The sequence below is a fragment of the Gossypium arboreum genome, chromosome 13, assembly GCF_025698485.1.
Source record: "Gossypium arboreum isolate Shixiya-1 chromosome 13, ASM2569848v2, whole genome shotgun sequence".
In the NCBI taxonomy this organism is placed as follows: Eukaryota; Viridiplantae; Streptophyta; class Magnoliopsida; order Malvales; family Malvaceae; genus Gossypium; species Gossypium arboreum.
In genome coordinates, this window is record NC_069082.1 from 54,776,211 (window position 1) to 54,790,111 (window position 13,901).

Consider the following 13,901-nt stretch of genomic DNA (forward strand, 5'->3'; position numbering starts at 1 on the left):
TGAAAACAATAGTGATCAAATTGTAACTTTTTTGTAGTTAAGTGACCAAAATAAAAATTTACCCATAATTTTGTGATTAATGGTGGAATTTACTCTAAAATAAAAATAAAAAGTCATGGGTAAATTACACCATAGGTCACTCAGCTATGGGTCATTTTCTTTTTTGATCACTCAACTATGATTTTGTTTTTAAATTGATCACCTAATTATGGATTTGTTTCTTCTTTTTTTTTGACACCCAACTATATTTTTTTTTTTAAATTGGTCACCTAATTAATCGAGATTATATTTTTGGTCCATTTCGTTAATTGCACTAATAGAAAGTGACATGATAGTTGAAAATTCGATATAATAACAAATTTAGCCTTCAACTTTTACATAGTATATTGATTTAGTTATAATTTTAAAAATTAAGACAAAAATTTACAAATGATCTCAATTTGATCCTAATTTCTAAAAAGATTCAAAGAAATATATAAAAATACATAAATATTTTAAATAAATAATAAAGTTAAATTTTATATTTATATTTATATTAAATAAAATTAAGATTAAATTGAAAATATTTGTCAATTTTAAAAGTTAATTTTTAAAATTATGACTAAATCGATATAATATGTAACTTAAATTTATTATTATATTAAATTTTCAACTACCATGTTGCCCTCCCGTTATTACAATTAATAGAAATGGATAAAAAGTACAATTTTATCCAAAAGATAATAATGGACGACGTGTGGGTGCAGTTTACCCAAAAGTCATAGATGAAATGTGAAGATTGGATCTGCGAAGTACATCACCGCATGTCCACATCCACACGTTACTATCATCCACTTTCAATGTGCTACGTCACTTCTAATTTTTGAAACGCCACCGTATCAGGTGTCCTTTCCCTCTCGTCTTTTGCTTTATTTTTCTTTCCGCCGTAAATCCACCATGGGATACACCTTCATCTTTGTTTCATTGGCACACTGAAACCTTAAGAATCTCCAAAGCTACGTCGTTTCTGAAGTCATGGGACAAGTCCTAGACAAATTCCATGGTAAGCTTGGTTCTCTCCCTTTTAAATTTCCCTTTATCTCGAAACTTTGTTATTCAAAAGTTTATGATATTTGAAACCCATAAGTCGATTCTTTTAAATCATGGGAATTAAGGGCGCTTTTTTTTTAATTATTTTAGTTTATATTCCATAAAATGGTATTCTCTTTTAGCCGTATCTTACTTTTGTAAAGACTATATTATATTTAAATTAAAAAGAAAGGGTCTAACTTTTTGTTTTCTATAGAAAATTAAATTTCTAATTTTTATTGTTTTAAAAGTAAGGATCAAATTAAGCTTTAATTATCGCTATAGAGAAATGGGTATCTGGAATTATGATGGGTAGATGTTCATGTTGAGTGATTAGTTTGAAACAAGTGTTTTTTCATGGCTTCTGCTTTCATTGGTATTTACCGTGCTGGGTTGGATTTGATATTCTCTGGAAACTGTATTTTATTAGTATTGGGTTTAATGAGAGGAAGTAACGTTTCACTGTTTGTAGTGCTATAAGCGAGTATTTGATAGTTTAACACTTGGTTTTTGCAGGGAAGGAATGGAGAAAGAGACAGATTAGGAAAATCAGTGATAAGGTTTTTGAGCGTGTCAAAAATCAATCAGGAAGAGCTACTTTGACATTTGAAGATCTATATATCGCTGTCTTGCTGGTGTATAAGTGAGGAATTTTGCTTATACGTTCTATATTTCATTCATTTCATAATCATCCAATGGTACATGTACTGTTGACCGCTTTCCATGTTAAATGCATCTTTAATTTATTCCTTCTGTAGTGATATTAATAAGCGTTTGCCTGGGCCGCACTTTGATCCACCCTCTAAGGACCAAATCAGATCAATGATGCAGGTAATCTACAACTCTTTCTCGAGAATATACATTATATAATATACTGGGTTTAATTTGTCAAATTTTGATATTCTTTACTTTACTAAAACTGAAAAGTTAGTCCAACTCGGTAAACACTATTGAATCTTGTTATAAAATCGTTGATTTTCAAACTAGCAGTTCATAGATTTATATGCTAGGAAGCAAAACTCACCGGTTCAACAATTTATATATAATAAATTAGTAAAAATTAATAGTTGAAGTTCATGTACTTATCAACAATTGCACTAATTTCTCAGTTTCTATATCATAGGTGGATTTCATAATTAGACCTAGTTTGATACAGTGAAAATGTTATGAATATGCTTGAGCAGCTTGCATTTGATATTCTGTATAATGTGTAATTGATTGACACGGTGTGTCAGAGAACATAGCTATTGATCAATGGATGTCATCACTGCATGTTCACATGTTTTTAAGAATAAAAGTTAATTATTTGAGTGCTTTTGGTAAAAGGAAGCTCCTCAAGTTTTAGAGGGTGCATTTGTGAAGGTTGATAGTCTGATAGGAAGGATGTCATTTTGTTAATCAATCTCAAGTCAATATTTCATTATCGCAAATAGTCAGAGGGCTGGACCCTTAACAAGTCTATCTTTGAATCGGATTTCGTCTCTCAGCTCTACCAAATGCCTGGTAGGTTTACAAAGCGGGAGTGCCTTGTATTGCATGAATAGGAAGAGGTTATTGCATGAGCGAGAAGTAGCCATGGTTGCCAAAGAGCAAGTGCATGGCGCCATGGTTGCTGAAAAGCAAGCTCATGGCAAGGCTCGAGCCCAAGACCTCTAGCATGTAGAGTAGGGGTAAGCATTCGATCGAATCGAGTGAAAATTTCAAGTTAATCGAGTTGACGTGTTCTATTTTATCATCGTAACTCGATTAAAATGAAATTTAAGTCAAGTTGAATCGAGTGAAATTAAAAAATTAAACATATCAAATTAAAATCTTGTTTCAATATAATTACTTCTATGTTAGAGAACATAAATTTGAAACCATATATATTTGAAAAAATTTCAAAGCAAAATAAGAAAAAATACTTTAGTATGATAGAGTTAAATCATTAATTTAACTTATTTAGGTTTTAAAATTATTGTTTTAGAAAAATTTTAACTTTATATATTCTTTAGAATTTTGGAATTTTTATAAATATTTTGATTTTTAAAATTATTTTGATTTTTTTGTAATTCTTGTTGAGAAACCAATTTGCTCATTTCAAAATTGACAGGGACAAAAGGGTATTTACACCAATTTGTTATTAGAATTGTAAGATTCAACCGGAACTTGAAACTCGAATTTTTTATTTGAGTTTTAGATTTTATCGAATTGAATCAAGTTTTACTCTCCTTTAATATAGAGGGTCTTGAGGGAGCCATGGTACCATTTCGGCTAGCTTTTAAACAATCATAGTATCATGTGCTCGCTCTTTGGCGACCATGACTTCTGTCTGTTTAGCCCTTTCGTGGTGCTCACGCTTTGTAAATTCGCCAGGGCTCTCAAGGGAGGCAAAATCCTGATAGAAGATAATATCGGACTTGTTGAGAGTCTGACCCTCTATGAAAAAATATGAGGTTTTTGTTTGATTCAGGATAACTGAAAATATACTGTAAGGAAAGAAGAAAAAGGAAGGTTTCATATGCAATGCTCAATTTGGGATAATGCAAATTTTATATGTTTCAAATATTAATGTAGGCTCAGGTAACATATTGGAGCTGCTGACATGTTCCATTCATTGTGTCGATTATCTTTGTTGATTCTCTTCTAATGACCCAGGGATTTAGATCCAAAGCTATGGGACATATTTGACTTAATTTTCTCTATATTTTCTTATCTCTGAAAAGTTTCATGGAAGAACATATTATCAGCAATGGTTAAAGGCATAAAGCAGTTAGTTTGTTTACTACGCAGGAGTGTGACTTGAACCTTGACGGACAAATCAACCATGATGAATTTGTGAAATTCATTCAGAAGCTTACAACCGACACGTTGGTTGTCGTTAGTCAGGGACTGCTTGTCACTTTGGTTGTCGCTCCAACTGTAGCTATGGCGACAAAGAAGGCGACTGAGGGTGTTCCCGGTGTTGGAAAAGTGGTTCAAAAGTTGCCCAATTCAATTTATGCATCTCTTGTCACCCTTGCAATTGTTTGGTTTCAAACATCGCGCGAAGGGATTGAGTAGAGAATTTTTCCATCTTTTGTCTACCGTAAATGAGATGAAGATTATTGCTTGGTTTGTATAGAACAATATCCTGCAAATTGGCTTAATAATCAGGAGGAGGAAATCTCTGAACTCCATTAGAAGGATTTTATAACTTGTGATAATGCATATGATATTTGTTTCCCAATTTCTTATCAACTTAACCCTAGTTCATTTCTTGTTTGCATTTCTGGAAACCCAAACAAATAATCTCACAGAGAAAGGTTGAAAGGGAAATTCACTTTGAGATTTGTTTCTGAGAAAATTTATTCAAGTCTCAGCCCAGCACTTTGCATCTTGCATTAAACAAATGATAACACAAAATCGTTTCAACCCAATACTTTTTGTTGGTGACAAATAATGGGCTTCAGTCGTGCACACCACTGCCAAGTACAATCACTGGGAATTCAGCTTTTCTAGCTTAGCTTTTGCCTGATCAAGTTGTTCTGTCATACATTAACCAACAAAGATAGCAAACTACATCACTCAGCTGTCTAATCCCCAAGTAAGGCTCATGCAGTGAAGAACCAAAAAAAAAAAAGAGGAGGAAGATCCAATTCTTACTTTCCTCAGATGATGTTGCGTTTTGAATAGATGTGCGGAAAAATAAGTGACCGTTTTTCTGATAGACAGTCTGCAGTTGAAGAAAAACAAACACAGAAATATCATATCTCGTACATATTGAGCAGAATAAAAACTAGACAAAACAACCCTTCATTAGATTAGTTTAGATGATTGGATCCCACATATTACAATTGTAATAAACCGCACAGCACACTTATTAGACTCTCCTAGAAAATATCTGTGTTCTACGTTCAAAGAATAGAGTTGTTTCACAATTAAAAAAATGTATATAAGGAGTATCTTAAACCCATTTGATGCAGCTACAAAGAAACTGATTCTACATTACAATTGCGGCTTCTTTTCCAGCTTCATCCATGCAAAATTGGTTTAACTCCACTACAACCAAAGAGTTCACGAATTGACGGAAAAAGGAAGTCAGAGATCAGTAGAATAAAGATGTGGCAACCGGTAACTCATCGTCATTTGGTATTCTAAGAAAGTACATCATAAAGGTCTTGAATGCACTAATAGGTAAAGGAGTGGAAAGGTCTACTACATAGAGTGCTAATGGTTATATATAATCAGACAACGCTATCATAATATTTGCCATCTCCTATATGCAAGAGTATTTTTGGTTATGCAATCAGACATATCAATCTCTCATTGGAAAGCTACTCAATTCGTCAGGAATTTTTTGACTCCAGGAGATTCTCTTAATATTTTCCAACCCGTACATAGACAGTAAGAGGGAGGCATGCTTCTGTTCAAGCAAGTACTGCATCCCCTCCTGAATTTCTCAAAAAGCTACCATAGCCTACACTTTTATAAACCAACAGACCCACCAGTGTGTAGAAAATAAGAAACTTTGGCCAGCTTCTCCATAATTACAAGAGATCTTTTCCTGATTTTGGAACTTGACTCCTAAGTTCTAGTGCCGAAAAATATGGTTAATCCAAAGCATCATCAATAGTGAGCTTGCTGATCCATGAATTAGGGATCATTTACAATATGCAGCAAAACAATCCTCGAATAATTTGCACAACTCCAGCATTTTCCCTGGCCCTCTCAAACCCATTTTGCGCACAGCATATAAAGCAGTCCTTCTCACTTTAGCTATCTCCATCATCTGACATTGGGAATGTTACAATCCAAGGTATTTCCTAATGCCAGATTGCAGTGATCAGCACTGCCTAAAAATTCCCATCTGGATACTACCATAACAAAAAATAAAAAAGTGCCAGCCCCCATCCTACAGTGTCTGTTCAATAAAGGGTAATTCTAGGTAGCAGACAATGTACCAATTACTTCAAATTCAAATTTAGAGATGCTTAATCGTCTTGAATTTTCCAAGACATTCTATATGAACATATTCACAAACACAATTTATCAAGCTGTCACATTTGGAAACAGCTATTCATGGTTATCTATATATAGCATCATAATTAAACTCAGGCACAATCAAGGAGTCCACAACTAACAAATATAATAATAAGCAGAATCCTACAAGTAATAGGAAAGATAAATAGAAAAATTCAAACTATGATTTCCATCAATAAGGGAAAAATGGGCAAAGCCAACTTAGCCAAGCTTCAATAAGTCTAGCTGAACACCAGACTACAAAATACTATACCATGAGAATTCCCAAGGCCAATCAAACATTTTAACCGTTTCAAATTTCAGATTGAAGATTTCCCAGTTTTAAGCATCCTTAAAATAAAGGGTATGTACAAGAACTAAAGGCAAAACTAAAAATTTAAAAAAAAAAAACTTTGCAGGGGATAAACTTGTAATCCTTATTAATTAGACAAGAAGAAATATAAGCAAGAAGAACAAAATAGAAAATTTTGAAGAAAAGTACCCGCGAAGAAGAAAGACTGCCCAGCTCTGCTATGGCAACTTCATGGGTTCTAATCTGAAATAAATAAATAATCCCATGAATATAGAATCATGAGACAGAGAAAATTGAGAGGCAAAAAAATAACCTGCTTGATTAAGTAGAGTTCAGGGTCTGAAGAAGCGGTGGCAGAAGAAGTTGACGCCATGGATTTCTTTGATTCAGTAGGAACCGTTAAACTGATTCTTCTTGCGAGGTCTTAGTTCTCCAGAATCCGGACTGCTTCTAGGATACTTCATAAGTCCGAACTGTTGATGGGCCGGGCCCTTAACAGACATTTTAGGCTCAAATCCAGCTTAATCTGGCGTAGGATTATCATCATCGTCGTCAGTAAAAGGAAAGAGGATTGAAACCCAAGAAGTTCAATTAGAATATACACGTTTATATTTTTATTATTTAATACAATATTTTTATTTCGTAATATATAAAATATTAAAAAGGCTTAATTCATAATTTAGCCCCTGCAGAAACCCATTTTTCTATTTTGATACTTAAATTTTTTTGACCCATTTCGGTACCTAAAGTATCAATTCCATCTATTTTTTGTCCATTTTGTAGTTGACGACTTAGGGGTAGAGTTCGATCGAATCAAATTGAATTAAATAAAAAAATTTCGAGTTAATCGAGTTGACAAATCATATATTATCATCCTAACTCGATTTGAAATTTTCTCGAATCGAGTCAAGTGAGATGGAATTTGAATCGAATCGAATCGAATCAAATATATTTGTTCGAGTTAAATTTTAAAAAAAAAACTTTAGGTCCTTATAACCATTATCATCCACCGTAATCAAAATTGTCTACTGTAATCAAAATTGTTGTTACCTTTCATCTCCTCATAATTTATATATTAATCTTGTACATACGGGTTAGCTTCTTTGCATGTTTAGTTGCTTTTCTTCTGATTTTTTGTCACCGTGTATTTTGAAATTAAAAATATATTAAATATAAAAATGTGATCCTTTAATAAAAGTTATATTAAAGATAAAATGTGAAATTGATACCAACATAAAATTTTAACATAAATATTTTATAGCATCATCAATAATTCAATTTTAACATAATTTTATAAACATTTAATATGATTAAACAATTCAATAATATAAATAGTACAAAATATGAAATTTAATTTAATAATATAAATAATAGATAAAAATGAAATTATTATTATTTAAGTTTAGGATTTTTTGAATGATTTTTATTTGAGGGTAAAGGGTGAAAGGTAAAAATTTAAGGGAGAATAAAAAATTTTGAAGGTTGAGAGAGTAAATTTTTGGGGGAAAAGTAAATGCGGGGAAAATATTCAAAAAATTTTGGGGGTGGGGGGGGGGGGGTGATGGGTTTGAGGTAGATGTGGGGTGGGATGAGAGGAGAGTAAAAGTTTGGGAGGAAAGTAAAAAGGTTTGGGGGTTTGGGGTAAAAATATAAAATATTATAGTTTGTGATTCGGTTTATTCGAATTATTTGAGTTATTCGAGTTTAAAAATTAAACCAGATTCAAACTCGAAATACAAAAAAAAAATACGAATTGACTCGAATAACTCGATTCGTTTAACTCAAAATTAGAAAAAAAAAAGTTTAATTTTTTCGAGTCGAATTGATTTTTCTTCACCTCTAGTTAATGTTAAACAAAATCTATTAAGCAACTTTGGCCAATGGAAAAGCTTAACTTGCATGTTTTGGTTAATGAAAAAAATGTCACGTGACAATTAGATTTATTTAAAATAAAAAACATTAAATTTAAATTAAAATAGCAAATTATAATATTAAATATTTCAATATTAAAAACACTATTAACTTTGACTAATCGTTGATCGACCATGTGATGCTATTAGAACATGCCACATGTCTTTTTTATAAAAAAATTAATATTACATATATTATATTGATTTAAAATATAAAAATCATATATAGTATATAAAAATAAATTTAAAATAATTTTTTATAAAATTCCAAAATATAATTTTAAATTTTAAATAGTTAAAATAATATATATAAATTAAAAATGTTATAAAAATTTAAAAATATTTAAATTTCAAGTAATTACTGGAATGGAAACTAAAATTTAAATATCTTTTAGAATTTTATAATTGCATATTTTATAATTTCATAATTTCATAAAAAAATTAATTTTTACAATTTTTGTAATAATATTATTAATTACTAATAATTTCTTTTCAATTATTATATTTTTGTAAATTTTATTTTATATTTTTAATAATTTATATGTTTCTTTTATAGATTTTATATATATATTTTTGAATTTTATATATTTATTTTCATTTTTATACTTTTTAATATTGATATACATTTAATAAAAGAAAATATTTATTTTTAACATCAAGATGTCACATGGCATTTTGTGATTGTCTATAAGATTTCTTTTAACCTCTATTAAAAAATGGACTAAAAAATATAAGAGAGGTATACTTAGACCTGCTCATGAACTGGGCTACCCGGTCTGGCCCGAAAGTTTATCTGAAAAGTGAGAGGGTTTGGGCAAAAATATAGGCCTCAAAAATAGGCATGGGTAAAAAAATAATGCCCATTTAAAAAATAGGTCGGGCCTCAGGTAAGGCATTTTTTGCCCGGGACCGGTCCGAACTGAATTCACAAAAGGACAAAAAAAGCTACTTTTTTTGTTGTTTTGATGTTATTTTTTTTTCTCCCTATTTTGCTACCATTTCACTATTATGTTACTACTATTTTGTTGTTATTGTTTAAATATTCTATAACAATTTTTTTTGTTAATTTTGTTATTATTTTAGAGGTATTGGCTTGTTAAGTTGCATTTATCTTAGTATTATTTAAGTATACATATTTTTTAATTTTATTTTTAATTTTTGGAAAATATTTATTTTAATATTTTTAGTATTTTGATAGATTATATATATTTAAAAAGTATACAAAAACTAATATAAAAATTAATACGGGTGGGGCGAGCCGGGCCTAAGTTTTAGTATTTTTATTAGCGTCGAATTTGAGTAAAATTTTAGGCCATTTTTCGGGCCGAGCCTAAATTTTTAGTTGGGCCCAGCCCAACCCATGAACACCTCTTGGCATACAGTAGAGATCAAATTGAGAAGTGAGAATACTTTAAGTAGTTGTTTAAAAAAAAAAGTTTAGATACCAAAATGTAAAAACAAGTATATTTTAAAAATTAAATTGTAAATTAAAGTCTTTCAAATTATAATTAAATAATTATACAATAAAAAAATATCCATATACTGTTAATATTAAATAAAATAGAAAATACCCCCTCTTCTTCCTTATGGCTCATGCACCATACCATTGAAAATATTGATTCAGCTTAGAGGTGTTCATGGGGTAGCTCAACCCGAAGGCCCGCCTGAAATGTGAGAGGATTTGGGCAAAAATATAGGTCAGAAAAATGGGCTTGGACAAAAAAAATAAGGCCTGTTTAAAAAATGGGTCGGGCCTCGGTTAAGGTATTATTAGCCCGGGCCCGGCCCTGCCTGGTCCGAATTCACTAAAGGACAAAAAAATCTACATTTTTTTTTTATTTTTGAATGTTATTTTCTTATTGTTTTATCTCTATTTTGCTACTATTTTACTATATGTTGCTACTATTTTGTTGTTATTATTTGAATATTGTATAAAACTTATTTTATTGTTAATTTTGTTATTATTTTAAAGGCATTTGTTAATTTTTTTTATTATTTTAGAGGCATTTGCTTATTAAGTTGCATCTATCTTAGTGTTATTTAAGTCTACATATTTTTTAAAATTTATTTTCAATTTGTTGGGAAATATTTATTTTGATGTTTTTAGTATTTTTGATGTATTATATATATTTAAAAATAATATAAAAATTAATATAGGGGGGCCGGGCCGGGCCGAGCCCGAGTTTTAGTATTTTTATTAGGGTCGGGCTTGAAAAAAATTTTAAGCCCATTTTTTAAGCCCGACCCGGCCCGAGCCCAATAAATAGGCATAATTTTTTAGTTAAGCCTGGCCCGAATCTGACCCGGCCCGGCCTGGCCCATGAACACCTCTAATTTAGCTCCTGTTTTGTACTAAAGAGAAGCTGAGCACAGTTAAGTATAGAAATTAAAACAGATTAGGAATTACAACTATTTTTATTTTTATCTTTTTCAATTTAGTCTCACCTGTAAAAAGTGTACAGGTTTTTGTATCTAAACTACTTTCTTGTAAATTATTATGGCTTAAACTTAACTGTGAACAAAGTTTCCTACTTTGTCATGTTTCTTTTCGTAATCCTACATTGGCTTGCATTATTATCGTTACAAAACTTAATGGAACGAAATGAGTATGAAATGTTTCTTTTTTTCAAGTTGCTTGGTTACCTGTGAAAGAGGGAAATAGAGAGGGACGGTGGGGTGAGATATTTTTATTATTATTTAATATTAATATTAAATAAGGTGATAATATTTTTGATTGACTGAGATGATTATTTTTTAACAGATATAACTGTAGGGTTTAACTCACAAAATAAAATTTAAATACTTGATTCCATCAAAAATTTAAATTTAAATTTAAATTTTTATTGAATTAATCTCTAAATTATAAAAGTTCAAATCACTAATCTAACGATAAAAATAATTACATTTAGTTGAAAGATTCAATCTCGAATGAATTATGGTTCTTATTCTCAACCTTTGATTTATTGTACAAGCATAGGTAAAGTATAGATTTGGTAAGAAACTTTTATATTTTGACCATATTTTCTATTTCAATTAAGATATGACTGCTATTAATTTTTATTTGACATAAATTTCATATTCGATGATATTTAATTTTTTCCTTTTTAGGTTAAATTTTATTTTATGTAAAAGACATAATTATTGATTAGATATGTTTGCTATTAATATGAAATAATTTTTTTATTTTTTAATTAAGTTATATTATGCATAATATTTTTATGTTTAAACTTTTTCTTGTTATTTATTCTTGAAATTTTATTAAAATTATGGTGGAAAGTGTTATTAACCTACCATTGTTGATTAAAAGAAAATTTGATAGGATCTATTTATTCTTATTAACTTGCTTAAATTGAATGATTGTATGATATCTTTTAAATTGAACTTATAAATATTTTATTAAAGCAAGATAAGATTTTATAACATATATGTGGGATTGAAATTTGGTACAATGTGTATCGATAATTTTCAAGCATCGTACACGAAAAATTTAATTATTTATTAAATGATTTTTACTATTAGATTGTAAATGTTATTACGAAAACAAAATTGTTTTACTACTTGTAATAGTGCTCGTGATAATAGTTAAGGTGATGACGATGATGTTAAAAATCTTTAGGTATATTTTATTATGTTTTATTTGTTATATCATATTTATTATAATAGGAGACTAATCATGACAACATGAAATCTCATGCATATTTATAATGGTAATTATGAAATAAAAATCTATTGGGATGTTTATAAGTCCGTCCGATTAGATTTGTTTCATTCCCCGAAATATAAAGAAAATAAAAGATATACTCATGAACCACTAAAAGTGAAAACATAGTAATAAATAAGAGAACAATTAGAGTTCTCAAGATAACTTTTCAAAGGGTAAAGATAATTTATGTTATCAATGTGATATGAAAGATTATTGGTCACATATGTGGTGTATGACCAATTATTTTGTCTCAAATAATATCCTTTAAGGAAGGATATGAGAATTTAGTAATGAATTTTATCATTACGCACAAAAATATTTATCTTATTTGGTACTGAAATAAAAATATATTTCAATATTTGATAGTACAAAATTAGTTGAAAGCTCTAGAAGAGTTAATATATCAATATCTAAAAAGCACAAAGTTTGTGATGGTTAATGCATTAGTTTTAAAAGATATTCATAATGGATCTCATATTGAGATTGTGAATGAGGAAAAGATTATATTTCATATGAACCAAAAGAGGATTGGGTTATTTATATTTTGAATCGAACTCGGGAACTCTCGCACTCTAAGCGAGAATCATACCACTAAACCAAATGCCTTATATTTGACGATTTTGACATATTCCTTGAAGCAAATATTACATATAATTGTTTGAAAATTATATTTATTTATTGACTTAGTGGCATTATAAACTTCCTATTGATTTAGACATTTCTAGTAGTAAATGTCACAATAGTATTTACATGTGGATACAAAATAAAAAGAATGACAATAAAATTATCAATTTGTTACAATTTAGTACAACTGAAACACATGTTAAAGTAAACTAGAAGTTTACTAATACAAAAGTATTTACTACTTGGTGTGACCAGTTAGACCATCCTGAATCATATATGATGCGAAAATTAAGAATTCATATGGACATTCATTAAAGAACCAGAAGAATATTTAATTTAAAGAATTCTCATTTGTTGCTTGTTCTCAATGAAAATTTATTCTTACAAACTCACTAGCTAAAGTTGAAATTTAATGTCTTGCATTTCTGAAGTGAATATGGGCTCATTTATCCACCATGTGGATGGTTTTAATATTATATGATTTTGGTAGATGCATCTACAAAATAATCATATGCGTTATCAAATCGCAATCTGTAGTTTGCGAGATTGCATGTTTAAATGATTAATTTTAGATCATGCAATTAAAAGAATTCAACTTGATAATGTTGGTGAGTTTACATCCCAAGTTTTCAATGATTATTGCATGCCAATTGGGATAAAATTCGAACATACTGTAGCTCATGTTCACACAAAAAATGAGTTAGTTAAATTGTTTATCAAATGCCTCCAACTAATAGCTAAATCATTACTTAAGAGAACAAAACTTTCTATTTCAGCATGACATTGTATCGATTTACATGTTGTAGCATTAAGCCAATAAATTATAAATACTCTCCATTACAATTACTTTTTTGTCATGAGCCAAATATTTCCCATCATACAATTTCTGGTGTGCAGTATATGTTCCAACTGTTCCACCATAACGCACAAAAATGGTCATAATAAGAGATTGGGAATGTATTTGCTTCAGTGGTATATGAATCTCTTTATAATATTGTAACACCTCGCTTAATTTTTTTATGTTTCTGTAAATTATGACACAACTATGTATTTGCTTCAGTGGTTAAGTGTTCTGGGTTACATATAAGGTCTTGGGTTCAAGTCTCACTCTTTGGAAAATTTTGTTATTTTAGATCCAAGCCTTACCTTTGTTGAGTTGGCTTATATAAAATTTTCTGTTAATTCATATCAAAATGAGCTTGCTGGTTCGAGTGGTAAGGGAGTTAGTGTGTTAGAGGTCCTATGTTTAAATCCCTGCTCAAGCGTGGATGTTATTTTTGCTCGGTTGTTTGATTGAGTTTCA

At 29.8% G+C, this 13,901-nt stretch overlaps 2 protein-coding genes across 3 annotated transcripts; one reads left to right on the top strand and one right to left on the bottom strand.

Moving 5' to 3' along the window:
* The first annotated feature begins 732 nt into the window (after positions 1–732).
* Positions 733–4,276, top strand: LOC108483773 (uncharacterized). Of its 2 annotated transcripts, none has more exons than XM_017787344.2 (4): positions 733–1,042; positions 1,585–1,711; positions 1,827–1,899; positions 3,841–4,276. In XM_017787344.2, the coding sequence occupies exons 1-4, from the start codon at positions 1,015–1,017 to the stop codon at positions 4,108–4,110; spliced, it is 498 nt and encodes a 165-aa protein (XP_017642833.1). In that variant the 5' UTR covers positions 733–1,014; the 3' UTR covers positions 4,111–4,276. The 2 variants fall into 2 exon arrangements, with proteins under 2 accessions (XP_017642833.1, XP_052880188.1); XM_053024228.1 differs by lacking the exon at positions 733–1,042 and adding an exon at positions 1,306–1,444.
* A 77-nt stretch (positions 4,277–4,353) lies between these two features.
* Positions 4,354–6,830, bottom strand: LOC108483774 (uncharacterized). Its single transcript, XM_017787345.2, has 4 exons — positions 6,675–6,830; positions 6,551–6,604; positions 4,693–4,762; positions 4,354–4,574 (listed from the first exon to the last, which is right to left on the bottom strand). The coding sequence occupies exons 1-4, from the start codon at positions 6,732–6,734 to the stop codon at positions 4,525–4,527; spliced, it is 234 nt and encodes a 77-aa protein (XP_017642834.1). The 5' UTR covers positions 6,735–6,830; the 3' UTR covers positions 4,354–4,524.
* Positions 6,831–13,901: the final 7,071 nt, after the last annotated feature.

Excerpts from the sequence above, each read along its gene's own strand:
- LOC108483773 (XM_017787344.2), top strand. The coding sequence starts at position 1,015 with ATGGGACAAGTCCTAGACAAATTCCATG. Across the intron at positions 1,043-1,584 it reads AGTCCTAGACAAATTCCATG|GGAAGGAATGGAGAAAGAGA; the intron begins GTAAGCTTGGTT and ends TGGTTTTTGCAG. Across the intron at positions 1,712-1,826 it reads GCTGTCTTGCTGGTGTATAA|TGATATTAATAAGCGTTTGC; the intron begins GTGAGGAATTTT and ends TTCCTTCTGTAG.
- LOC108483774 (XM_017787345.2), bottom strand. The coding sequence starts at position 6,734 with ATGGCGTCAACTTCTTCTGCCACCGCTTCTTCAGACCCTGAACTCTAC. Across the intron at positions 6,605-6,674 it reads AACTCTACTTAATCAAGCAG|ATTAGAACCCATGAAGTTGC; the intron begins GTTATTTTTTTG and ends TATTTATTTCAG. Across the intron at positions 4,763-6,550 it reads GCAGTCTTTCTTCTTCGCGG|ACTGTCTATCAGAAAAACGG; the intron begins GTACTTTTCTTC and ends CTTCAACTGCAG.